Genomic DNA, 27,879 nt, shown 5'->3' on the forward strand with positions numbered 1-27,879 from the left:
GGCTGGGACTAAAGGTGTTGTGCCACCACCCACAGCTCCTTGTTATTCTTTAGAATACATGGTATCGGGGCCATCAAGCCAGTCAAGGCTCTTAGAGCACGTGCTTGGCAACCCGAGTTCAATTCCCAGAATCCATATAAAGGTGGAAAGTGAGAAGAGACTCCACAAAATTGTCCTCTGACCTCCACAGTCATGCCGTGGCCCAGGTGTCCAGCCATCACACACACACACACACACACACACACACACACACACACACACACACACACACGGTTTGTCAGGTACTGGAGATGAACACCAAGGCCTCACGTGTTAACCAAGCACTCTACCAACTAGTTACAGCCCTATCCTGTTTTGTCTTGTTTTTTAATCTTTAAAAATATTTGTTATTTTTTCACGTGTATGAGTGTTTTGCCTGCATGTATGTCTGTCCAGCCTCTATGGGCACTAGGCACCCATGTAGTTTACAGACACACATGCAGGCAAAACAGTTGGGAGGGTGCTAGTGTGGTAGCTGTGAGACTCCCCCCTTCTCTGGGAAAAAAAGAGCAGGCCCCTCAGGCATGGTAATACATTCCCATAATCCTCAAACAAGGAAGGCGGAGACAAGAGGATCCAGAGTTAATGGTTAGCCCTAGCCCTGGAGTGAATTCATGACCAGTCTAAGCTACAACAAGACCCTGTCTTAAAGAGGCGGGGGGGGGGGGGGGGGGGGGGAGCTGCTGAGTCCCAATCTCTGATCTGGTTGTCACAAGGAAATGTCACTCTCCACGTAGACTCAGAGGTTATGAGAACAGGATGCCTCTCTTTCCTTTGGCCAGCGCTTACTTGCTTAATATTTAACAATCTTCGTGAGCTTTAGTGCAGCAAGTTCAATACAGCTTTCTTTTCTTTTTTTCAATACAGCTTTCTTAACTAACAAAATGGTCTTTCTTTGAGAGGGAAGAAGGATTGTAGGACCCAGAGGGGTCGAGGACACCATGAGAACACGGCCCACAGAATCAACTAAGCAGGGCTCACAGGGTTTTACAGAGACTGAAGAGACCATCAGCATGTCTGGTGACATACTAGATCTTCTGCGTATATGTTATGGTTGTGTAGCTTGTTGGGTCGTGTGTGTGGTGTGTGTGTGTGTGTGTGTGTGTGTGTGTGTGTGTGTGTGTGTGTACCTCCTAACAGTGGGGGTGGGGGTGTCTCTGACTCTTTTGTCTGCTCTTGGGACCCTTTTCCTCCTACTGGGTAGCCTCACCCAGCCTTGATATGAGGGTCTGTGCCTAGTCTTATTGCAACTTGTTACACTGTGTTAGGTTGATATCCCCTAGAGGCCTGCCCTTTCTGAAGGGAAGTGGAGGAGAAGTGGATGTGGAGGAGAAGGGAGGTGTTTGGGGGACTGGGAGGAGTGAAGGAAGGGAAAGTTGTAGTCAGGTTGGAATGTATGAGAGAAGAATTTAAAAAAAAAGAAAGAAAAAAGAAAACAAACTGGCTGTGGCTTTGATTTACCACTCTCTCACACATTTCTGATCTGTTCTTTAAAATGGGATTGTGGCCGGGCAGTGGTTGCACATGCCTTTCATCCCAGCACTTGGGAGGCAGAGTCAGGGAGGATCTCTGTGAGTTTGAGGTCAACCTGGTCTACAGAGTGAGTTCCAGGATAGCCAGGGCTACACAGAGGAACCCTGTCTCAAAAAACCAAAAAAGGGGCGCTGGGGAGGTGGTAAAGTAAACTGGCTATTTTCATTAAAAAAGGTTTTTCTTTTCCTTCATTCCTCTGGCATTCCTCTCAGCACAGCATGGATATTTTTAGGAGCTGACACAGATTGAGTCCCTAAGAACAAAGAGCTTTAACTGCCATAAAGAAGGACGCTATCATACTTCAACCCAAGATTTTGTTTGTTTTATTCTTTTGAGAGAGAGTCTCATGGGGGTCTAGCCCAGGCTGTCTGGGAACTCACAATGTATACTAGGCTAGCCTGGAACTTGCAGTGATCCTCCTGCCTCAGCTTTCTAAGAACAAGAATTACAGATGTGTCCCACACTAAAGTTCTTAAATAAGTACATAATGAACAGCTCCTCTTCTTCCTCTTTGTCTTCTCTTCTCTTCCTTCTCTTCTTCAACACGGTTTTCCGATGTAACCTAGGCCAGCTGTAACTCCTGGTCCTCCTGCCTAAATCTCCCAAGTGTTGGGCTATAGGTGTGCACCTGCCCAACTTTCCAGAGTGACGTTCTAGCTTGTGTCTTTGAGATGCTGCAACGGTGGTTCACTTTGGAAGGTTCTCCCTAGACCTTTCGACAATTCAGGCTTGAGTATCCCTTGTCTGTGGAATTAGATGTTGTTTCAGATTTGAAATGATTATTTGTATATGCATGATGAGATAGATATCTTTGGGAACACCCAAATCCAAATGTGAAATTCATTTATATTTCTACACCTGATAAATGTAGCCTGCTGGTGATTTTTTGTTGTTTTTGTTTGTTTGTTTGTTTGTTTGTTTTCAGACAAGGTTTCTTTGTATAACAGCACTAGCTGTCTTGGAACTCGCTCTGTAGACCAGGCTGGCCTTGAACTCACAGAGATCCGCCTGCCTCTGCCTCCTGAGTGCTGGGATTAAAGGCGTGCACTGCCACCACCTGGCTACCTGCTAGTGATTTTTATACAGTATGTTTAGTGTGCCGTCCCTCGGATTGCAACCATCACAAGGTTAGGGGTAGAATGTTCCAACTGTGGTGTCACACCAGTGCTCAGAGTTTTCAATTTCAAAGTCATTTCAGATTTTCATTCACAGTTTTGGATTTCAGACGGCCAACCCGTGTTTCCTGTACAATGCAGTGAGGCTGGCCGTAGCCGTTATAACCTGTGTTTCTCATACAATGAAGTGAGGCTGGCCGTAGCCGTTATAACCTGTGCTTTATTTCCTTCTTCATGCAGTACAAGCATTAAGTACTCACACTCGGGAGAGACGGATGGCTCCAGACTCCTGGTTATCTGTGACGTTGCCCTGGGGAAGTGTATGGACGTATTCAAGAAGGACTTTTCTTTAACTGAGGCACCACCAGGCTATGACAGTGTGCACGGAGTTTCGGAAATGGCATCTGTCCCTACAGACTTTGAGGTATTTTATTTCAGGAGACACGCAGACCCAGGATAATGGGTCAGTAGCCAAGCCCTTGCCTAGCACTTAAAAACAAATCAGTCGGGCAAACAAGCAAACAAACAAAAAAGCCAAAACAGACAAAACGGGCCCCAAATGTGCAAAGACCAGCCCCAGAGGGTTGCTTCTATTTTTATCAAATATGTTTCCATGTAAGTCATGCCCAGCCAGCCACCACCCAAATCCAGTCCTTGCTAAATTAACAAATAGGAGTTTCTGCTTCTCTGGGAACACTGGCTGCTCTTCTCTGCGCTTATTTACCTCTTATCGATTCCCATTTGCTCTAGGATGACGAATTTGTTGTTTATAAAACTAATCAAGTTAAAATGAAATACATTGTTAAATTTTGCATTCCTGGAGATCAAGTAAAGGACTTCCATCCTCATGAAAATACTGAGTTAGAGGAACCCAGAGCTGAGCCTTCAAATGTTTCAAAGGTTGAAGGTAAGACAAGTTCCTTGAGCTCTCTTTTATGAGATAATATAAAGTGGATTTTTTGCCGGGCGGTGGTGGCGCACACCTTTAACCCCAGCACTCGGGAGGCAGAGCCAGGCAGATATCTGTGAGTTCAAGGCCAGCCTGGGCTACCAAGTGAGTTCCAGGAAAGGTGCAAAGCTACACAGAGAAACCCTGTCTCCAAAAACCAAAAAAAAAAAATTTTTTTTTTTTCAAAAACAGTTATATTCATTTTTGGTAAGCAGCATCTATGACCTCCTTTTTTTCGTTGTATCTTTTTTCTTGAACATATAAAAACCAAGATGCTTCAGAAAGATCACGTGATCTCAAACCCCTGCCCTGTCGCTGGCGTGCCTAAGTTGCCTTGCTCTTGGGGGTGACCTAATAATGCAATTCATTTTAAGGGTCTCTGTTCTGTTGTTGCTAGAGCAAAATACTAGATGTGTTATAAAGAAAAAAGTTTGTAATATTTGCTTATGTGTGTGTGTGTGTGTGTGTGTTTGTATGTGTGTGTGTGTGTGTGTGTGTGTGTGTGTGTGTGTGTCCGTGTGGATGCAGGTGTAGAGGTCGAGAACAACTTGCAAGGATTTTCCTCTTTTCACCTGTAGGCCCTGGGGATTGGACTCAGTAGGCAGGAGTGGCTTGAGTTCCAGGCCCTCTTAGACTGCATACATAGCAAGCCTCTGTCTCAAAACAAACCAGAACAGGAAGGGCTTGTCTGGCTTGCAGTTTTAGAGGTTCAGGGGCCTGGTGCTGCCATCAGCTTGGCTCTGATGTGGACATCAAGGCAGAGGGTCTCACAGCAGAAACATGGGCAAGGGGGAGAGATCACCTCATGAGACAGTCAGCCAGAGTAGGAAGGAGACCAACAGCAAACTCCCACCGGGTCCTACTTTGTAAAGGTTCCGTCCACCCCCAAACATCACACCCTGGGGACTAAGCTTCTAACACATGAACCTTTAGGAGATGAACTATATCCTGTGGTGATATTGTGTTCCCCAAAATATTGTGCACCCTAATAAACTTATCTGGGGTCAGAGAACAGAACAGCCATTAGATATAGAGGCCAGAAAATGGTGGCACACATGCCTTTAATCCTAGCATTCCAGAGGCAGAGATCCGTCTAGATCTCTGTGAGTTCAAGGCCACACTGGAAACAGCCAGGCGTGGTAACAAGAGCCTTTAATTCCAGGGAGTGATGGCAGGAGCAGAAAGGTATATAAGGTGTGAGGACGAGGAACTAAAGCTGGTTAAGCTTTCAGGCTTTTAGCAGCAGTTGGGCTGAGATGAGGACTCAGAGGCTTTCAGTCTGAGGAAACAGGATCAGCTGAGGAATTGGCAAGGCTGAGGAAGCTGTGGCTTGTTCTGCTTCTCTGATCTTCCAGCATTCACCCCAATACCTGGCTCTGGGTTTGTTTATATTAATAAGACCCTTTAAGATTTGTGCTACAATATCCAAGCCATGGCATCCATATAATGAGGTCAGAGTACTATAGTAAAGGGGGGTAGAATTAGCAGATGTGACTATACAGTCAGGAAGCTTGCGTTGACTGTGACTCCCACTTAGCAAGTGGCATTTTCTTGGACACTTGACCTCTCAGATGGGCATAAGCACATGTTCTTGTTAAATGCTGCAATAAGGATGAATGAGAAAAGAGAAAGGGGCCCACAAATTGTAATGCACACTTAGGTCAAAGAGCAGAAAACACAAATCTCCTGGAAGACCATGGCCCTCTTATAACATCACCTAATAAAACAGTGAAAACATGTTAGAAGCCAGCCATGATGGTACATGCTTATAATCCCAGCACCTGGGAGCTTAGGGAGGATGCATGCTACAAGTTTGAGGCTTGCCACGACTACATAGCAAGACCCCCGACAATACCCCTCCCCCAAAGCTAGCACTTCTATTGACAACCAAGTTTGTTTGGGTTTGTTAGTGTGTGTGTCCGTTGCGATGCTAGGGACTGATCCAGAGGCTTGGACATGCTGAACAAGCCCTCCACCACTGAGCCCCACATCCCAGGGCTTTTTCATTTGTCCTTTTTTCCCTTTATTTCTTTCCTGTGCTAAGGATTGAGCAAAGAGCCTCATACATGCTAGCCAAGTAAGTGCTCTGTTACTGAGTTACAGCCCAGCCCTTTTTACTTTTATTTATTTTTGACACAGGGTTTTTTCAGGTTGCCTAGGCTGCCCATGCACTCACTCTGTAGCCTACACAGGCTCTGAACTTTTCATTTCTCTTCCCTCAGTCTCATGAATAGTTTGGATGACAGGTCTATACCATCTGTCTTAGGGTTTCTATTGCTGTGAAGGGACACCATGACCACAGCAACTCTTATAAAGGAAAACATTTAATTGGGGCTGGCTTACAGTTTCAGAGGTTTGGTCCATTATCACATGGCGGGAAACATGGTGGCATGCAGGCAGACATGGTGCTGGAGAAGGAGCTGAGAGTTCTACATCTTGATCCACAAGCAACAGGAAGTGAACTGTGTGCCATACTGAGTGTAGCTTGAGCAAAGGAGACCTCAAAGCCCACCCCCACAGGGACACACTTCTTCCAATGAGTCACATCTAATCCAACAAAGCCACACCTCCTAATAGTGCCACTCCTTTGGGGGTCATTTTCTTTCAAACCACCACACTATCCAAATCATTTTTTAATTGGAAATGTATGCATTCAGATCTGTTGAAGGAGATACTGCTAAATTTTTCACTAGCAGTCATTAAACGAACTAACAAGACATTGCCTATTTATAGATAAATAGCCATATCTGTATTTTTGTGTCAGTTAATAAAGGATATTAATTTTTTATTTGTTTGCTTTGACAACAGGGTCTCACTATGTATCCCTGGCTGACCTGGACCTCATTAAGTAAACCAGGTTAGCCTGGAACTCGTAGAGATCCTTCAGGCTCTGCCTCCCAAATTCTGGAATTCAAGATGTATACCAGCCCATAATTTTTCAGTATGCTATAGTAGTTTGATTTAGACTTTCTTGGACTGAAAACTCTAGTTTCATTTTGCTCCAAAAGCCATTTTGGCAAAATGAATGATAGTGACTGACCAATTCAAATGCTAATCAGGGAATACACGTAGCTAAGTTTGAATTTCTGCTATGCTTACAGAGACCGTCTCAAGACCTCTGTATCTATGTGTGTGTTTAAATATAAGTCTTTCAAATAATATACAATTCTAGACTTCAAGATGATGCTTCAAAGCCTCAAGTTTTAAAAGGCAGAAATAGAAAAACTAATGTTTGAGAATGCATGTAATCTCAGCAGGCGTGAGGGAGACCAGCTCCCTCTTTTCCCCCCGCAGGGCACTCTTGAGGAGGGAGAAGTGAGAAGTATGTAGATAGAAATACAGAGGAGAGAGACAGACAGAAACACAGGACAGCTCGGGAGGGCCTGGGTCAAAACCCACCAGCCCCTTCTGTCTCTATTAAAGGGCTTTTAAAGGAATGCCAAGGGGTGGAGCAAAAGACACACCCTCCCCCAGCACAGCCAAGTGCAGACCATCCCAGACACCTGGTGACCATGCATGTGGCCTAGACATCCCCTAATGCAGCCCTAAGCAAGCTCAGATCTCACTAGGAAGCTTTTGTGGGCTACCACACAGGCGGAGAGACAGGAGGATCAGAATATCCTCCATGTTCAAGGTCCCTGCTAATGTGTATAGGTGTCCGCAGAGGCCAGAAGAGGACATAGACTCCCCTGGAGCTGGAGTTAGAAGCAGTTGTTTTGAGCCCCCATGTGAGTGCTGGGACTCTTCAGAAGAGCAGGAAGTGCTCTTAATTACTGAGTCCTGTCTGCAGCCCCCGCTAAGTGTCTTAAAGTTTTTGTTGTAGTGGTCTCTCACTTCCTTAGGTTTATTCCAGGATGGTGGTGGGTTTTGAAGCTGTTAGAAATGGGATGGTTTCCCCCAGTTTCTTTCTCAACATGCTGTTATTGGCATATACAAAAGCTACAGATTTTTCTATTTTAATTTTTAATCCTGCCTCTTTGTTCAGCGTGTTTTACCAGTTCTAAGGATTTTCTGGTGGGGATTTGGGGTTTTTATAGAGAATCATAGTGTCTGCCGTAAGGGTACGCTGACTCTTCTCTTTCCCATTGCATCCCTTTTCTTGCTTCTCTCACCTGATACTCTGGGTGTGACTCCCAGCCCTGCACCGAGTAAGAGTGGAGAGAGTGGAAACTTCCTGTCTCGTTCTTGATTTCAGTGGAAATGCTTTGAGCTTTTGCCTAGTTAACATACTGTTACTGTAGATTTGGTGTATATAGCCTTTATTATGTTGTGATATGCTCCTTCTATTCTGAGTTTCCCATGGACTTTTATCATCAAAAAGGGGTTGGGTGCTGGTGAATGCCTTTTCTGTATCTGTCCAGATGACAGTGTGCTTTCTGTTCTTGAGGCCATTTACGTGATTACGCTTGTTGATTTACATATGTTGGATCATCCCTGCAAATATTTTGTTAGGATTTTTTTTGTGTGTGTGGCCGTGTCCATTGGGGAGATTGGTATACAGTTTTCTTTGTTGTCGTTGTGTGGCTCTGGTAACAGGATACACAGTCCATAGGGGTTTGGAAGTGTTTTCCCTCTCCTGTTTTATAGAGTAGTTTGAGAAGTATGGCTATTTGTTTTTCTTTAAAGGTCTGGTAAACTCAGCAGGGGATACATCTGGGCCTGAGCTTTTTAAGTAATGAGATATTTAATTGCTGCATCATTTTTTACCTCTTATGGATCTGCTTAAATTATATAGCTAATCTTGGTTTAAATTTGGTCAATCAGGAGCTGGAGAGATGGTTCAGGGGTTAAGAACACCAGCTATTCTTAACCCAGTTCTGTTCTCAGCACCCACGTGGCAGCTCGCAACTGTCTGGAACTCCAGTCCTAGAGAATACAATGCTCTCTCTGGCCTCCGCAGGCCAGGAACACTCATAGTGTACAGACACAGATACAGGCAAAACACCCATACACAAAGATGAAAATGTTCTTAAAAGCTTGGTAGATTATATACACCTAGAAATTCATCCATTTCTTTTTAGGTTTTTCAAATTTAGTGGCATGAATTTTTTAAGGTATATCATAGTGGCTTTGAATTTGATTAGTAACTGTCTTAATGACTCTCCTTCATTACTAATTTTTATTAATTTGAGTTTTTCTGTCTTCTGGTTAGTTTGTCTATCATTACAAATATCAGAAAAATTAAAGGATTCCGTGTTTTCTATCTTATCACAGTGGAAGAGAACTATTCATCAGAGGGATAGAGAGATGGCTTAGTGCTTGAGAGGACTGGCTGCTCCTCCAGAGGGTCTGGGTTCACTTCCCAGCATCCACATGGCAGCTCACAACCATCTGTAACTCCAGTTTCAGGGGATCCTACACCCTCTTCTGGCCTCTGCGGGCATCAGGCATACACTTGGTACATAGACATACATGCAGGCAAAACACCTATATATATAAAATATAAAATTTAAATAATTTAAAAATAGAAGCAGACAGAAAACAAGAAAATACAAAGAATCAATGAAGCAAAGAGTTGGTTTTTGGAAAGAAGAAAGATTTAGGTCCTACTTTGGTCTCCAACACAAATAAATATTAAATACTTAAAAAAGTATTTGTGTGTGTGTATGTGTGTGTGTGTGTGTGTGTGTGTGAGAGAGAGAGAGAGAGAGAGAGAGAGAGAGAGAGAGAGAGAGAGAGAGAGAGAGAATGGGCATGTGTGCAGGCACATGCACACATGTGGAGATCAGGAGACAATCCATGGTAAATAGTTCTTCCCTTCCCACATGAGCCCTGGGGATCAAACTCAAGTTGTCAAGCTTGAGAGCACATGCCTTTACTCAATAAGCTAGCTCACCAGCCCAATCAAATACTTCTTTAATGAAATAAAAAAGGAGAAATGTATTTGAGAGTTCTTTCCTCCCTGGGTTTAATTTCATAACCAAGTGTTAAAAACTACAGTGACTTTGAGTGTCGCTCATTTAGTAGAGAGCTTGCTTCGTCTGCATGAAGCCTGGGTCCAAGCCTGAGCACTGCCAGCCCAAAAGCAAAAAGACAAACAAATAAGAAAGGAACAGCTAGGCCGGGCGGTGGTGGCGCACGCCTTTAATCCCAGCACATGGGAGGCAGAGGCAGGCGGATCTCTGTGAGTTCGAGGCCAGCCTGGGCTACCAAGTGAGCTCCAGGAAAGGCGCAAAGCTACACAGAGAAACCCTGTCTCGAAAAACCAAAAAAAAAAAAAAAAAAAAAAAAAAGAAAGGAACAGCTGGATGTGGCAGCACACACCTGTCATCCCAGCACCTGTAAGGCCAAGGCAGGCAGCTTTTCTGTTGGAGAGCAGACTAGGCTAGCTCCATAGGGAGATCTTACTTTAAACAAAAAACTCACAGAATGCTGTGAGTATAATACTATTTTTCCATCTTTTCCTGGCTATAATATCTAAACAATGGAGTAGGTAATAGGGATGAAGGTGATACCAACAGAGACGTGGCCGTTTTAAAGCTGATGTGTTTGTGAGTTGCAGATTTCCAGTTACCAGACATCAAGCCCCTCACCAGCGTCAAAGCTGGCCTTCAGGACGCATCTGCAAATTCTGTCCCTCTTGAAAGTGTTCACATCAAAGGAAGAATAATAGACTTTGTAGCCCAGGTATGCTTTTTGTGGTTTTATGACAGGTAATTAAATGAATGTAAGTCATAAATGAGAATTTGGTTGCAGTTACATGAACTAAATGAAATACATTGAAATACATGTGTCACTTGTTTAAGGAATAATGGAAGGGAAATTTTTTTAAATTAAGTATTTAATACAAACACATGTTTTTGTTTTTTTTCCTAATTTTCTATCTATAGTTGGTTGATTCCATCATGGAATTGGCATCCGCAGATACAGAAGACCAATTGTATATTATTCTAAAATCTACTCATGAAACACATTTTCCACTTACATTTTTAGCTTCTTATGGACTTATTGGGCATGGCCCCATCATAGGGCCAGGAATGTCTGTATTCCAGACGTCCCCAGCCTCATGACACTTGGGAGGTAGCAAAATTCTTACCATGAGAGGGGCTTTTTGACTTCTCCTCTGGTCAGGTGTATATAACTACCTAAATATGCAGCTGGTGTCCTGGGTCATGTGACATGAACAGTCCCTTGTGGTGGTAGGAAACATGGACCCCAGAAACTAGGCTTGTGAATTTGGAGGGCATGTTGCAAATTTAAGGGATTTGAACTGCGGTCAGTGGTCCACACCTGTAATCCTAGCACTTGGGAAGTGAAGGAAGGCAGGAGGGACCTGAGTTCCAAGTCAACTTCAGGTTCAAGTTCATGACCAGTCTGGGCTGCATGTGACCCTATCTGAAAAAAGCAAAACAAAACAAAAAAATTTGAGGAAATAAGTGTGTAATAATTATTTTCATTAGCTGTTCTTGCAAATGTTCCATGCGATTTTATCAATTATGCAGAATTTTTTCCCCTTCCTCTTTCAGGTCGTTGTTTTTCAGACATACACAAATCAAAGTCACGTGCCTATTGAGGCAAAATATATCTTTCCTTTGGATGACAAGGCAGCCGTGTGTGGCTTCGAGGCATTCATCAACGGGAAGCACATAGTAGGAGAGGTAAGAAGAGAAAGCACAGAGTCCCCATGTTCCCAAATCTCCATCATCTGAGTACCCATGGCTGTAAGGTTGGGAAATTAAAACTAAAAACACTCTTTGAAGAGTGGCCTCATCCAGGCAGCCTCCACTGTCCCTCCCTAACCAACGCCATTCTCTTACAAAGTCTTTGTTTAGGTAATTTAAACAAAGAAAGCTAATTCCTTTTTGTCTTTCTTTTTTAAAAAAGAATTATTGTGTTTTTATTTGTCCGTGCGCACATGCACACATGCACGCATGCACGCATGCACACATGCCACAGCCTGTGTGGAGGTCAGAGGACACATGCAGGGGTCGATTAAAGGCGTGTGTCACCCTGCCTGGCCATTTCTTCCACATGTGGGTCCCAGGGACGAAATTCCCATCATTCTGCTTGTGACACAGGCCTCTTCCACCCAGCCACCTGCTGGCCACAGAGGGAATTATTTCAGTGTCCAAAGTCTGAGAGACTGAGGAGGACACAGTGACAGACAGAGGAGGACACAGTGACAGAGGAGGACACACAGACAGACAGGAGGACACAGTGACAGACAGAGGAGGACACAGTGACAGAGGAGGACACACACACAGACAGAGGAGGACACACAGACAGAGGAGGACACACAGACAGAGGAGGACACACAGACAGAGGAGGACACAGTCACATAGGCTGTCCCGGCCCCCAGGAGGCTGTGACAGGGGCTGAGAGAAGTCTCGCTAACACAGTGAGTTAGAGGCAGCCGGACAACACAGTGGAAAGCAGGCACAGTTGGAAAATCACTACATTAAAAAGGTAAGCAAATACACCTTTTTGTTGTGTCTGACCAAAGTGCCAAACTTTAATTTTCAACTACTGACTGGAATTTGGTCCTAACTTAGAGAGGGTTCACTTTAGTTGGACTTTTTTTTTTAGTCTATCCCAGGCTCTTATTAGGCAGTTCACTTTTGGCGATCTGTTTGTGTAAGTTTCCATTCATCCGAGACTTGGTTTCCTAGTTTGTCTAGGCTTCAATAAACATTGGTGTCATTTTCCATATTAAAGTCTGAAGCCACTCTTCCTATTGTAGTCGATTTCTAAACAGTCTTATTAAATAAGAAGCACAGAGCCAAATACAGAAGTACAAGCCGTAGACATCAGAGCAATAACCGTCAACTAACCTTAGCTCACCACGTCGCTGCTGTAGCTTCCCAAGAGAACCTCTTCCTGTCTAACCTGCACCTTTATTGCCTTCCTGTTCTGCCTTCTCATTGGCTCTAAGCCCAGCCACATCACTTCCTCATCACTGCCTGTCTATACAGACCTCCAGGTCTCTATGGTTGGTACTGGGATTAAAGGCGTGTGTCACCACACTTGACTGTGTCCTTGAAAACACAGAGACTCTGCCTGCCATGTGATCGGATTAAGGGCATGTGCTACCACCACCTGACTTCTGTTTATGGCTATGACCTCTGATCTCCAGGCAAACTTTATTTCTTAACATACAAATAAAATATCACATTTCAGCCAGGCGGTGGTGGCGCACGCCTTTAATCCCAGCACTCGGGAGGCAGAGGCAGGCGGATCTCTGTGAGTTTGAGGCCAGCCTGGGCTACCAAGTGAGCTCCAGGAAAGGCGCAAAGCTACGCAGAGAAACCCTGTCTCGAAAAACCAAAAAAAAAAAAAAAAATCACATTTCAGCACAAATAAAATACCACCACATCTTATAATAAACATTTCAAAAGTCTTTCCCAAAGTTGGGCTTGGCACTTCACACCTGTGACCTCAGCAGAGGCAGGAGGATTTGTTGCAAGTTCCTTTTTTTTTTTCCCTTGAGACAGGGTTTCTCTATAATTTTGGTGCCTGTCCTGGATCTCACTCTGTAGACCAGGCTGGCCTTGAACTCACAGAGATCTGCCTGGCTGTGCCTGGAATTAAAGGCGTGTGCCACCATCACCTGGCAATTGTTGCAAGTTCAAGGCCAGTCTGGGGTACGTGGTAAATTACAGGCTAGTCTAATACAGAGTGAGACTTTGTCTGAAAAAAAATCAAAACAAACAAAATCATCATAATAATTGTCTTTTCCAGATAAAGGAGAAGGAAGAAGCCCAGCAGGAATACAGAGAGGCTATCAGCCAAGGCCACGGTGCTTACTTGATGGACCAGGACGCTCCGGTACATTATTCATCCAGTAGCTGGCATATTATGGGAAATTATTTGAAATAGGAATCCATAATCGGAACCAAGATCATTTACAGTACTCTGGGCTTGTAAGATCTCTTGTAAATGCCACACATGGTGCCACACACCATAATCTCAGCACTCGAGAGGCAGAGGCAGGAGAATTGCTACAAGTTCCAGGCCCACCTGGTCTACATAGTGAGCTCTAGGCTGTGCAGAGCTACCTAGCAAGACCTTGTCTCAAACGCACTAACAAAAATCCCTTAGAGGTAAAGGAGGCCAAGCCAGCCCCGTGAGTTGTCCAAACAAAGGGGGAGATGAACTCCGTGCTGTAGGAACAGGAAGAGCTGGTACTGCCACTGGGCACTGGGTTGCCAGAACTAAACTCACCTATCAATGTGTCCAATTTTCACCAAGTTATAACCCAGAAGGCATTCGTGTAAGAGCTTTTAGAAATTTCATGTTTGGTTGAGGAAAGAACACACTGAAGGTTAATGCACATCTAAGGGATAAATTGCTTTATTTTTTTTACATGTATTTATTCATTATGCATGCACACACATTCACAACGCAGCATGCAGAACTCGAAGGACAGTTTTCTGGAGTTAGTTCTCTCTTTCTACCATGTAGGTCCAGGAAACTGAACTCAGGTCGTCAGCTTGGTGGCTGGCTAGTGCCTTTACCATCATACCAACCCATTTCTGGCCCCCATTCATACACTTTAAGCATCGGCACTGTGAATTCTTTAATAATTCCCCTTCATTGTTTCAGCTCTTTCCTACAGGTAGATGTACTTAATGTCAAAAGCAGTCATTTAGGGCTGGTGAAGTAGCAGGTAGAAGTGTCCGCTGTGCAGGCTTGACACCCTGAGTGGATCCCCAGAACCCTCTGGTAGCGTGAGAAAATGGATTTCCTCTGCCACCTGTCATCTGGCCTCCACATGCATCTATGGAAGGCAGTGCTCATATATCCACACCATAGCACACACATGCCCACAGTCACACACAGTTCATGCCCATCCATACTCACACACTTAATGCCACACATACATACATTATGCATACACAGACTCAATAAGTTTAAAAACAAACAAAATAGTACTAACACCTAATCCTACATTCATCTTTTACTCTTCTAATCCAGATGTGTTAAATTTTTACTATAGAGATAGAATGGCAAGTGTACTTAGGGATGTTGAGATGAGCTCCTTAGATATCAGGAAAAAAAGTTATATCTAGAACTGGGCACATACTGTTACAGAATTGACATGCCTTCCCAGTGAGCAATCACTCCAGCACTTAGAGGTGAGTAAGGAAGAACTCTTTACTAACAGTGCGTGACCAGTTCTGGCTAATGCACAAAAGAGAACCGTCCCTGAACAGAGCCCGCATCAGCTTATGTAGTTTCACAGCCCCACGTTACACTTTGAGTCATTAAACATGTTTCACAGAGACAGAAATTCCAAGGTTTGGCTGTTTGGTCAAATGGGGAGATTTACAACGTAAAATACCCATAGTCATCCCGACACAGACCACGGCTGCTTCTCCCAGGCAGCTGTCAGCCAGGGTTGTCCTGTTTCCTGTTTGCCTGGCAGAATTATGCCCTTCCTGATAGTGAGAGAGCTGGGGGTGCTCCTTTAGTTAAATTCTACTTCGTGAGACCTCACAGTTCCTGAACAGTCTTAGTACATGCTTTACAATTCCATTTATTATTCTCGGTTTCTCCTATATCAGTAGCTCGGGTGGTAGAGTGTTTGCATGAAACCCTGGGTTCCCTGTAGCTCCAGACGAACCAGGCATGGTGCGACACAGCTGTGAATCTTAGCGTGAAAGAAGTAAGGCAGGGCCTCGGAAGTTCAAGGTCACCCTTGGCTGTGTAGTGAGTTTGAGCCAAGCTTACAGTCTATGAGACTGTCTGGAAAGAAGGGAAGAAAGAGAAGAGAGCAAAAAAGAAAATGGGAAAGGAATGAAAAATACTTCTTATTCTTCCATCTTTGCTGCTCATTGGGCTGCTGGCTTCTGCAATAATTATCAGCAGTCCATTCAAAGACTGTTAAGGACTTTAAAAAGTACGATCATAAGCTTACCCTTCAGTGAGCAGATTAAGCTTAGGGCGAGCTGAATGCTGCTGTCTGCACCCTGGTGCCAATTGCCCTCAAGGTCAAAGAAGCCACGGGTCCCTCAAGGAAGGGATTGGATGGAAACACCCATGTGGCCAAGTGCAAAGTATGTGTCTGCAGTGTGGAGTCCCTTGAGCACCTTCCCAGTGGCCACCCTCTCCCCTGTCCCCATCACTAGTGAATTTCTCCAGAGTTCCCCGTGACACTAACAATGGTATATCACCGCTTTCTGAGGAAGAACTCGGCTGGTTGTCTTTGAGTCACTCTAGTGATACAAGGAATGGACTAGCAGAGAGTGGATGTGCTTCTCAGTCGCTGTTTGTATTTCAGGATGTTTTCACTGTCAGTGTTGGAAACTTACCGCCTCGGGCGAAGGTTCTCATCAAAATCACCTACATCACAGAACTCAGCATCCAAAGCCCTGTGGCCATCTTCTTTATGCCTGCCACTGTGGCGCCCTGGCAACAGGACAAGGCTTTGAATGAGAACCTTCAGGTGGGTGTGCGTAGAGATGAGATTTGATGGAAGCCAGATATAACACACTTTTAATCCCAGCACTTGGGAGGCAGAGGTGGGCAGAGCTCTGTGAGTTCAAGGCCAGCCTGGTCTACAGAGGGAGTTCTAGGACAGCCAGAGCACCATAGTGAGACTCTGTCTCAAAAAGCCCATATATATGTATATAGTGGTGGTGGGCAGGTTCAGGAGAGATGGCTCAGTGGTTTAAGAGCACTTGCTGCTATTGCAGAAGACCTGAGTTCAAATCCCAGCACCCTCGTGACAGCTAAGAATTGTCTGTAACTCCAGTACCAGAGGATTCAGCGCCCTCTTCTGGCTTTCTTAAGCACTGCGCTCACACACCTTACTACACATATGCAATTGAAACACCTATACACATAAATAAAAAATAAATCTTAGAAAAAAAGAAAAAAATCTTTGTGGTAATGGTCAGATGTATTCCTGACGCAGCTGAATGTTAGAGGTTAATGTCATCTCCTGACCCAATGCTGTGTGTCACGGCGTGGAAATGAGACTCTCTCTCTCTCGATGCTGTCTTCTGTGCCTGGCTCATCACCGTAGTACCCTAAAAGCTTACTGGAAATTCTCTTATTTACATATGCTTTTCTTCTAACAGGATACAGTGGAGAAGGTCTGTATAAAGGAAATAGGGACAAAGCAAAGGTTAGTACCTAAAATATGAATCCCGTGGCTTAGCTCGTGCAATGGGCATGAGCTGTATAGCTTCGGTTTTCATTTACAATTGCTGGAGAGGCTGGGAGGTCGGTTCAGTGCTAGACTGTGTGCCCACACGCGTGATTTGATTCCCAGTGCTGCGGAAAGAAGAAAAATGATTTGAAACAGCTGCAAGTGGGAATTTAAGATCTCGTACTAATGTGACCTCTTCATTTTCGGCAGCTTCTCCCTGGCTATGTCCATTGAGATGCCCTACAAGATTGACTTCATCTCCAGTGACACACACGAACTGAGACAAAAGGTCAGTGAATCCTCCTTTGACTCCTGGAGAGCTTCATTTCCCACTCAGTCTATCGTATCAAGAATATACGTCCGTGGTATAAAAGGGAGCTAACGCGACATCGGCTTCCACAGCGGCCGCCAGTGTCCCTTGCTGCTCCCCAGGCTGGAGTCCAGCTGTCACTTTGGATGTTCGAACTGCTTCTCTGCCATTGCCTCGGGGCTGTAAATAATAATGATTCTCACTGTTTTGTCTTGATTCACCTGCTTCACATAAGGATGGGAGGTAGCTTGGTTGTGATGTGTTTGCCCAGCACGTCTGAAGCCCTGGCTTTGATCCTCGTTACTGCGGGTGGGGCAAGCTGCCTTTTGACATCCTGTTTTGATAGGAGTATGTATGTTTGTCACTGAGCCAATACCACAATGGCATTTTATTTTTATATAAAGATTTGTTCCCAGGCAGTGGTGGTGCACATCTTTTTTTGTTTGTTTGTTTTGTTTTGTTTTTCCGAGACAGGGTTTCTCTGTGTAGTTTTGGAGCCTGTCCTGGAACTCACTCTGTGGCCCAGGCTGGCCTCGAACTCACAGAGATCTGCCTGGCTCTGCCACCCGGCAGTAGTGGTGCACATCTTTAATCCCAGCACTCAGAAGGCAGAGGCAGGCACACCTCTGTGAGTTTGGGGTCAGCCAGGCTTACAGAGTTAGTTCTAGGACAGCCAAGGCTACACAAAGAAACCCTGTCTCAAAAAAACGAAAAAAAAAAAAAAAAAAGATTTATTTTTATTTTCTGTGATGAGTATTTGCCTGTATGCATATGTGTGTGCCACCTGAGTGCTGGTGCCCACTCTGACCAGAAGACAGCACTGGATTCCCTGGAGCTGGCATTACAAATAGTTATGAGCCTCCATGTAGCTGCCGGAAACCAAACCCAAGCCCTCTGCAAGAGCGGTAAATGATCTTAACCACTGAGCAATCTTTCCAGCTCTGACATTGTGTTTTTTAACCATTATATAATATTTACTTTAAAAAGTAACCCCCAAGCTGGGGATGTAGCCTTGATACCAGGCGCTAATCTTGAACTGCTGAACCTCCTGCCTCAGCTTCCCAAATGCCGGAATCAGAACTGTGTGCCCCTTGGCCCAGGCAGTGGTGGTGCACGCCTTTAATCCCAGCACCCAAGGCAGAGGCAGGCGGATCTGAGTTTGAGGCCAGCTTGGTCTACTGAGTGAGTTCCAGGACAGCCAGGGTTATGCAGAGAAACCCTGTCTCAGGAAAAAAAAAAAAAGGTTGTGTGCCTGGCTTGAAACTATGTTTAATATTTTTTTCTTGTTTCCTGTGTCCTAGCTCCCTCTTTGAGTTTGTCTCCCCGCGCTGGCTTTTTTGTTTATTGTCTCCACATTCCACTTTAGTGGTTTTCCCCCAAATACCAGAAGTATGGATAACTGTGTATTCATCACTCAGACTAAGATCAAGACTATGGCCAGTTAAAATCAGGATGTTTGCAGATGAGCAGGAAAGATGAATGAGGGGCTGGTGTTCAGGACGCTGACACAACCTTCCTCTCCGATTTCCCTTGGGCGGGGGGAATGAGGAACAAATGACCTTGCTTGGTTTACCCGGGTTGAGAGGCTCCCGGGGCCTGAGCGCTCGGCACGGTGCTCATTTACCAGGCTTGCTCAGTAACTGGTGCCTCCATGCTGTGGACCTTCCTTCCCTGGCTCCTCGGAGCTAATGGGCACGTGGCAGGTGCCTGTCTCACCTGGGTTAGCAACGGTATGGTTGAGTCACCTACCACAACTTCACAATGATCCAGCCTCCTAATATGTGCCAACAACTTTCTTTGTTGCTATTCCCAGTCTGCTTGTGACCCCACATGGTTTTTACTGATTCTCTTTCATTATGAGACCTTAGCTTTCTGTAGGCAGCGGAAGTTAGTGCAAGACATAATCATTTCGGAACAAGCCCTCCTCACCTGCCTTTGTCACAAACAAACAGCCCCACAACTCTGTGGCTTCAAGTATCAAGCCATTTTTATCTTCAGGTTGGTGTGGCTTGGTTGGGACAAGATGGTCTAGGACCACCTGACTCATACATGGCCGCCGGCCTGTATCACTTTGTATGGCCACTGTGTGTCTCCCATTATACATCAGGCTAGCTCAGGCTCATTCACGTGGTGGTAGAAGAGTCCCTGTTTGTTGTTGGTTGGTTGTTTTTTTTTTTTTTAACTCTTAGGCTCTTTTTTTTTTTTTTTTTTTTTTGGAGGGCAGTTTTCAAGACAGGGTTTCTCTGTGTAGCTTTGCGCCTTTCCTGGAACTCACTCTGTAGTCCACGCTGGCCTTGAATTCACAGAGATCTGCCTGCCTCTGCCTCCTGAGAACTCTTAGGCTCTTTTGGGCGGCCCGCCACCCAGCTCCCAAATCATGACACAGACGCTTATTCTTTTTTTTTTTTTTTTTTTTTTTTGACACAGGGTTTCTCTGTATAGTTTTGGAGCCTGTCCTGGAACTTACTCTGTAGCCCAGGCTGGCCTCGAACTCACAGAGATTCACCTGCCTCTGCCTCCCAAGTGCTGGGATTAAAAGTGTGGGTCACCACCACCCGGTTTACAGAGGCTTATTCTTAATTGTAAATGCCCAGCCTTAGCTTGGCTTATTTCTAGCCAGCTTTTCTTAACTTAAATTATCCCATCTATCTTTTGCTTCTGGGCTTTTATTGTTCTCTACTCCTGTATATCTTTCTTTGTTTCTTACTCTGTGGCTTGCCATGGTGGCTGGCTCCTGGAGTCCCCTTCCTTCTCTGGTTCCTTCTTTTTTTCCTCCCAGATTTCCCCTATTTATTCTCTCTGCCTGCCAGCCCCACCTATCCTTTCTCCTGCCTTGTTATTGGCCGTTCAGCTCTTTATTAGACTATGAGGTGTTTTAGACAGGCACAGTAATACAGCTTCACAGAGTTAAACAAATGCAACATAAAAGAATGCAACATATCTTTGCATTGTTAAAAGAAATGTTCCACAGCACAAACAAATGTAACATATCTTAAAATAATATTCTCCAACACCTGTTAGCAATAAGTCAAGGTCAGCTCTGTGGCATACTGTTCAGTCTCCTGATATTTGCCATCAGTATTTGCCAGTAGTATTGATCAAAGTAAGTCACATGGTCAAACCCATTGGCGAATTCAAGAGTAAAGCAATAGATACCACTTCTAAATGGGGGAGCTCCTAAGTCACTGCAAAATGGTCAGTGTCCTGGAGTGGAGTCCTGTGGCCATTTTACAGTGTACCGTGTTGGCGTCATTATTTTAAAACTTATCATCTTTGTCTTCAAAAGCTGTTTCATATTTATAAACACATACTTTACAAAGTGTGATCCCTAGGTGTCTTGTGAATGTTATGTTTTATCGTTCCAGGTTCTGATAATATACTATGCTTTCTGCTATATCCAGATAAATGTACAGATCTATGATCTTTAGATACAGAATTGTCTCAGACTTAACTAGATTTGACTGTATAACTCCACCTGAGAGTTTCAGACACTTAACCAATCTGATAGTGGTCATTAGTAACTTTGGAATGTATTACTGCAATGTTGATTCATAATGGAGCTATGTAACTAATGCAGATACTTACCACTTGGCAGATCATTACAGACAGACAGGATGCTGTTGTTCCCTTCTGAACTGTGTGTGTGTGCCTGTTCTCTTTTGCAGAGTACGGACTGTAAAGCTGTGATCAGCACTGTGGAGGGCAGCTCCCTAGACAAGAGTGGGTTTTCTCTCCACATTGGTTTGCATGATGCCTATCTCCCAAGAATGTGGGTTGAAAAACATCCAGAAAAAGAAAGTGAGGTACGTTTCTTTTTACTTAGGAGTCAGAAACACTGCCAGATGTGCTAGTTCATTTAGGAAAGCTGAGGCAGGAGAATTACCACTAGTTCAAAGCATGCCTTGACTACATAGCAAGAAAACACCAACATACATACATACGTACATACATACATACATACATACATACATACATACATGAAATAGCTGAGCATAGTGCCTCATGCCTATTAATCCAGTGCTTGGGAAGTAGAGACAAGGGGAAATCAGGAGTTTGATGTTATCCTTATATACAAATTTAAGACCAGCATGTGCTCTCTGAGACCTTGTCTCAAAAATATAATAATGATGATGATGATAATAGTAATAGAAGTAAGAGATACTGTATACTGAAAAAAAAAATGTATGGATAAATATGTTACTAAAGTTAGAATTTGTTTGTATTTTGAAACAGGATCTTTCTATGTAGTTTAGGCTGGTCTTGAACTTTCTTTGTATCCCAGACTGGCCTTGAACTTGTGATCCTCTTGATTTAGTCTCCCAGGTGCTAAAAGTACAGGCATGTGCCACCCCATCCAGTGTTAATGGGGTGGGGGTAGCTCTTGGTCCTTGTCTCCTTGAAGGAAAGAAAACAGTCTAGAGGCATAGACAGTTTAACCAGTTTGTTTAGCAAAGCTAAGCAAAGCAAACACTCCAAAGAAACTCAAGTGGGCTGCCCCAACGGCAAGCAGTCCAGTGCCTTTTTTAATGGATTTTCAACAAGTTGCATGAACACTTACAAAGTGGGTGGTTTATTCATGGGGTGAGGTGACCCTTTGCCTCCCAAATCATGGTGGATCAGACCTTCCTCTCGGGGCATTTCTTCCTATGATCTTCTGGAAAAGCCCACAGAGTGAGTGGTACATAATCACAGTCTAAGTGATGGGGGTTTTATAAGGATGCAGACTCAACCTTAGTGCACATGAAATGCCTCGGTGCCTTAGTTTCTGATGTAGCAGGAACAACCCGACTATAACTTCAAGGATGTTTCACCTCATGAGGCATTTTATATGCCAGGAGACACAGCCACCAAGATACAGCTGGTATTCCTCAGTTGCCTGGAGCCCACATGGTGGAAAGAGAACCAACTTCTGCAAGTTGTCCTCCGACCTCCACATGAGGACATGTCATGTGTGTGTGCATATACACATGCATGCACACACACATACAAATATAGAAATATAAAAAAAGCTGATACTAAAAAAATAACTAAAGGCCAGAGAGATGGCTCAGCAGTTAAAGGTGCTGGCTGCCCAGCCTGACAGTCTTGAGTTTAGATCCCTGGAGCCCACATGGTGGAAAGAGAAAAATGACTCCCATAAATTTTCCTCAGACCTCCATGTGCACACAGAGTCATGTGTGCACCCACATACACACACAAACACACACGCAAATAAATAAACAAAATGCAATGAAAATGTTCTTAAAAAATAAATAAAATTAGCCGGCAGTGGTAGTGTACACCTTTAATCCCAGCATTCGGGAGGCAGAGGCAGGTAGATCTCTAAGTTTGAGGCCAGCCTGGTCTACAGAGCAAGTTCTAGGATGGCCACGACTACACAGAAAAACCCTGTCTTGAAAAATTAATTATATATATATATATATATATATATATATATATATATATATATACATACATACATACATGTGTGTGTGTGTGTGTGTGTGTGTGTGTGTATAATTACTTATGACCATAATACAATTGTGTGTATTTGGCTTTTTTCTAATTGCTTGTTGTTGGTTTTTTTTTTACTTTTTTCATTCCTTTTACATACCAACCACAGATCCTCTCTCATCCCTCTTCCCACTCCCCTCCCCAACCTCCCCCCTCCAGCCTACCCCATCCCCTCCTCCAAAAGGGTAAGTCCTCCCATGGGGAGTCAGCAAAGCCTGGTGCATTCAGTTGAGGAGGGACCAAGCCCCTCCCCCTGCATCAAGGCTGAGTAAGGTGTCCCACCATAGGGAATGGGCTCCAGAAAGCCAGCTCATGCCCCAGGGATGGATCCTATCACACTGCCAGGAGGCCCTCAAACAGACCCAGCTACACAACTGTCTCCCCTCTGCAGAGGGCCTAGTCTAGTCCCATGTAGGTTCCAATTGTGTGCATTTGTAACAAAGAATTGCTACTTCTGTTAAAATTAAAACTGAACCTTGGGGCTGAGAAGGAAGCCTGAAGACCTGAGTTTGATCTCAGAGACCGTCTGGTAGAAGAAGAGAACAGGCCCCACAAACTGTCCTCTCACGTCCACATCCATGCGCCCAGACATACATGCACACTAAATAAACAAAGGAGGAAATTCAGATATAAGGAAAAATATAATAAAAATAGCTTAAAGGGCTCAGTGGTTAAGGGCACTAGCTGCTCTTCCAGAGGACCTGGGTTTGATTCCCAGCACTCACATGGTGACCACAACCCTCTGTAACTCTGGTTCAGAGGATCCAACACCCTCTTTTTGCTTTCAGGGACACCCGGTATCCACATGGTACATAGATTATCATGCAGACAAAACACCCATGCACAGAAAAATAAAATTTAAACAGAACTTAAAACTGAAACCTAGGCCGGGCGGTGGTGGTGCATGCCTTTAATCCCAGCACTCGGGAGGCAGAGGCAGGCGGATCTCTGTGAGTTTGAGGCCAGCCTGGTCTCCAAATCGAGTTCCAGGAAAGGTGCAAAGCTACACAGAGAAACCCTGTCTCAAAAAACAAAAAACAAACAAACAAACAAAAACAACAAACCTGAAACCTAAAGATAGGACTAGTTTACGTACTGGTTAATAAGAGGTCTGTGCATGTATTTGAGCAATCACTAAAGCATCTGTGTTCCTTTTATAGTAGTGTGTGAGTGAGAGAGATATAGCCATTCATTATTTGCACAAGGTCAGGTCCTGTGATTTTTGTTTTGTTCTGTTTTAGATAGTATATGTTTCAGTACCAGAGTCTTGTGTAGCTCAGGCTGGCCTGAAAGTCATTAAACTTCGGGTCTCCCTACCTCCACTACCCATGGAAGGAATAGGGAACTACCACGTCCATTTTATGCAGTGCTGGAGATCAAACCAAGGCCTTTGTGTTTACTAGGCAAACACTCTACCACTGAGCTGCATCCCCGACACCATATAGATTCTTGATTTCTCAGGGGTTTTGTCCTATGTGTTTACATCTCCATCTCTAACATTCTGCTTTTTATTTGAATGCCTGGGATGCCCTCCCGCCCCCTTTTAACTCCTAGTATGTCATCTTATTATTGGAAAAATAATAGCTAAGACCTGTAGGCTTAGCGCTTTGGAAGAATAAGCAAGAGAATCAAAAGTTCAAGGTGACCCTTGACTGTATAGCAATTTTCGGCTAGCTTTTGTCACATGATGGAGACCCTGCCTCAAAAGAATAAAAAGAAGCCGGGCGGTGGTGGCACACGCCTTTAATCCCAGCACTCGGGAGGCAGAGCCAGGCGGATCTCTGTGAGTTCGAGGCCAGCCTGGGCTACCAAGTGAGTTCCAGGAAAGGCGCAAAGCTACGCAGAGAAACCCTGTCTCGAAAAACCAAAAAAAAAAAAAAAAAAAAAAAAAGGAATAAAAAGAGAAACTGTATCTCTTTTATTTTGGTAGCATTAGTTTGCCAGAAGGTTTTCTTCTTAAGTGTGGGAGAGTGTGTGTGTGTGTGTGTGTGTGTGTGTGTGTGTGTGTGTAAATATGTGCCACAAAAAGCCTGTAAGGGCCAGAAGAAAACTTTGAGCATGTTCTCTATTTCCCTGTGGCTTCTGGGGTTGAAGTCCGGTCATCAGGCTTGAATAGAAGGCATTTTTACCTACTGAGCCATCTCACAGGCCCTAGAAGCTTTCAGAATTGTGTTTCCCCATTTAAGTTCCAAGAACCTCCCACCCAGTGTCTTTTTCTCCTTTTAGGCTTGCATGCTCGTCTTTCAACCAGATCTTGCGGCCACCCTTCCTGGCCTCCGTGAGAAGAACGAAGTGATTATTTGTCTTGACTGTTCCAGTTCCATGGAGGGTGTGACATTCGTGCAAGCCAAGCAAGTTGCCCTGTATGCTCTGTCTCTGGTGGGTAAAGAGCAAAAAGTGAATGTTCTGCAGTTTGGCACAGGTGAGTCCACTGTCCTCATTCCTTCACGCATCTCTTCTTTAACGTGAGCATGTGCAGACGTGAGTGTTGGGGCCTGGCTGGCCTTGTCTGTCAGTGGGAGACAGCTTAGCATGAATCTGAAGCACAGAAGGCTAAGTCGGAGCCTCTTGGTGAAGATCCCACCTCTCCCGTTCATAAGCTCAGTAGTCACTTCAGGAAAGTCTGCTTAAACTTTTGGTGCCTTGGTTTTTCCATCTGCATGATGATAGCCCTTACATCGTAGTCTTGTAAGTATGGAGCCAACGTAGGCCGAAGATTTTAAGCTTTGCTCTATAGTGGGTAAGACACAAGTGTGACCAATGTAATCATCTACTAAACAAAACACAGGAACCTTGGTTTATTTACTAGGAAGGTCCAGAGTCAAGACTGACATTTGCAACCAGCGCACTCATAGATAATGTAGTAGAAATGGGCTCAGGCCTCACCAGGCCAACGCTGTTACTAGGTCAGTGTTACCCTCCAGGAAGGACAGCAGGGACAACTCAAGACTATGACAGGGCAGACCTGGGAGTGGTGGCTCAAATCTATGGATCAGGCTAATGACTTAAGCACCACATTACCTAAGATGGCTTGAAACACAGTTATTTGGCTATGCCATCCTAGTTGGGCATTACCTAATGGTAAAAGGGTTACAAAAATAATCTTAGGGTAACCGGTCATATGGTTAATGGTAACTTTGAGCTGGGCACGGTGGCTCATAGCTGTAATCCCAGAGCCCCAGAGACTTAGGCAGTAGGACTGGCAAGAGTTCAAGGCTAGCCTGGGCTACATTGAGAATTCCAGGCTAGTCTGAGCTACGGAGCAAGACCCCGTCTCAAAGAAATAAATAAATAAGGCATCTCAGGGATGAAAGAAGGAGCACAGAGCAGGGTCAGGGCACAGTCCTGTCCCGTTGAGTCTCCTCTTCTATGCCGTCCATCTAGCTTTTTTTACAATGAAGCTAGGATTGTTCTGCCAGGAACATGGATCGTAGCAGGATGGCGGGCACTTTGCTGGGGACTCTGCACTGCCAGGGCTGAGCCACCCATGCCTCTGAAGTATCCTGAGCTTTGCTTTCCATGGATGATGCAGAGATCTCTACACAGAGCTTGACTCAGAACATCTCATATAGTACAGCTTATAGAATATGCTTGAAACATGAGTGGTTTTTGTATGTTAAAGTATTTGTATGTAGTTTTCTGAAAAGGAAACCTACACCACATAAATATCTAATGTTCTTTATGGTAGAAGTAGTGGTATAAAGTAGCATTGGTGTTCGTTAGTGGTTAATCTGGTGAGTGTTTAATGGCAATATATCATACCTTCTTATTACACAGGTTACAAGGAGCTATATTCATATCCTAAGTACATTACAAGCAAAAAAAAGGCCACAGAATTCATTATGGTAAGAGAACTATCCCCACCCACCCCCGAGTCTTTGTCTGCAAAACTTGAGAGGTGCTGTCCAGGACTTAATCCTGGGGTGTTTGCACACTGGTAGATGTGAGTCAGCTTTCTCTATAAATGCATGAGATATAAACAGTTTATAAGGAGGGAGGTCTCTTTAGGTCACACTTTCAGAGGTTCCAGTCTGTATTTGCTTGGCCCTCTGGCATTGGTCCTTTGGCAGCACAGCGTATTACTGCAGAGGGAGGTAGGCCATTCACCTGCGGGCTCAGGCGCAGAGAAAGGCAGGGGCCAGGGGCCCAGTATCCCCTTCTTCAAGGGCACATACCAATCTGAATCCTAGTACGCAAGGTCCCATCAACTCCCAATAGCACCACAGGCAGATAATAAAACCTCTGTGGGGTGGGAGATGTCAGTTATCCACCCCACAGCAGTGGCCTCTGATGGTGATGGTGATGGTGAGGATGGCTTGACCTTTCTTTAATTGGAATTTAGCAAAAGAGAAAAGTCAAACTTGCAATCCCAGCACTCAACAGGCAGAGGCAGGAGGATCGGGAGTTCAAGAACAAGGAGGTTAGCTACCTAGTAACTTTGAGGCCAGCCTGAACTGTGCCTGTTTCAAAAAAAGAAACTAAAAAAGGGGCTGGTGAGATGGCTCAGGCGGTAAAGGCAGTGGCCGAGTTCCACCCTAGGACCCACACTAGAAGGAGAAAACTGGCTTACACAGGTTGTGTGACCTCTACACATGGCACCCGTGAGTCCCCCCTCACACACACACACACACACACACACACACACACACACACACACACACAAGTCAAAAATATAATAAAAAAATTAAACAACCAGGAAGAAAAATTACCTTCATTCCTACCCCTCAGTATGATTCCATAAGCATTTTGGAAATTTTTCTTCTGTCCATTGTTTTAAAACAGTCGTATCGCCTAGGCCAGCAAAGTCCAGGGTGCTTTGACAGCCTGTGTTCTATGCACAGATGCTTAGTTCTTTGAAAACTAGTTTATAGATGTTCGGTGGTAATATTATAGTTGCTGTGGGGCATGGAATAAAATAAAAGGATATAAGTATCTTCGTTCTATGAGTGTATAACTTCTTTATGACACTATGTCTCCAGGTTCTGACATGTTTCCTTCAATGAGTGAGGAGTTAATGACAGCATGCAGGTGTCCATGATGGAGAGGCTGGAAGTAATAAACTGCTGTTCTAAAGGATTTACCAATAAACTTGCTTAGGAAATCATAAATTATACAGAAGTGGAATTTAGTTAAAGGAACGCTGCCTCAAATATGACTGTAAGATAAGTAGTGCACTAGCCAGGCTTCTTAGGAACTCCTGAAAGAGAAGAAAAGTAGAGCTGAGCTCTAAAATCATTAGAGCTCAGGGTTACCAAGTGTTGCTCAAAATCCAAAACGGTCTTATAAAAAACCCGGAGCCTAATATTGGAGTAAATGCTGAAAGATCAGAGAGATGAAGGAACAAGCC

At 44.4% G+C, this 27,879-nt stretch overlaps 1 protein-coding gene across 5 annotated transcripts in view; it reads left to right on the forward strand.

Moving 5' to 3' along the window:
* Parp4 (poly(ADP-ribose) polymerase family member 4) overlaps nt 1-27,879 on the forward strand; it is a 119,116-nt gene that overhangs the window by 53,474 nt on the left and 37,763 nt on the right. For all 5 annotated transcript variants that reach the window (XM_076545056.1, XM_076545060.1, XM_076545059.1 and 2 more), the window contains exons 13-23: nt 2,928-3,111; nt 3,438-3,594; nt 10,139-10,263; nt 11,103-11,234; nt 13,315-13,401; nt 15,857-16,021; nt 16,659-16,705; nt 16,940-17,018; nt 20,705-20,842; nt 24,759-24,954; nt 26,310-26,377. In XM_076545056.1, the coding sequence (XP_076401171.1) occupies nt 2,928-3,111; nt 3,438-3,594; nt 10,139-10,263; nt 11,103-11,234; nt 13,315-13,401; nt 15,857-16,021; nt 16,659-16,705; nt 16,940-17,018; nt 20,705-20,842; nt 24,759-24,954; nt 26,310-26,377 (1,378 nt within the window). The remainder of the gene's footprint in view (nt 1-2,927; nt 3,112-3,437; nt 3,595-10,138; nt 10,264-11,102; nt 11,235-13,314; nt 13,402-15,856; nt 16,022-16,658; nt 16,706-16,939; nt 17,019-20,704; nt 20,843-24,758; nt 24,955-26,309; nt 26,378-27,879) is intronic.

This window comes from Peromyscus maniculatus, chromosome 9 (assembly GCF_049852395.1).
Source record: "Peromyscus maniculatus bairdii isolate BWxNUB_F1_BW_parent chromosome 9, HU_Pman_BW_mat_3.1, whole genome shotgun sequence".
NCBI lineage: Eukaryota > Metazoa > Chordata > Mammalia > Rodentia > Cricetidae > Peromyscus > Peromyscus maniculatus.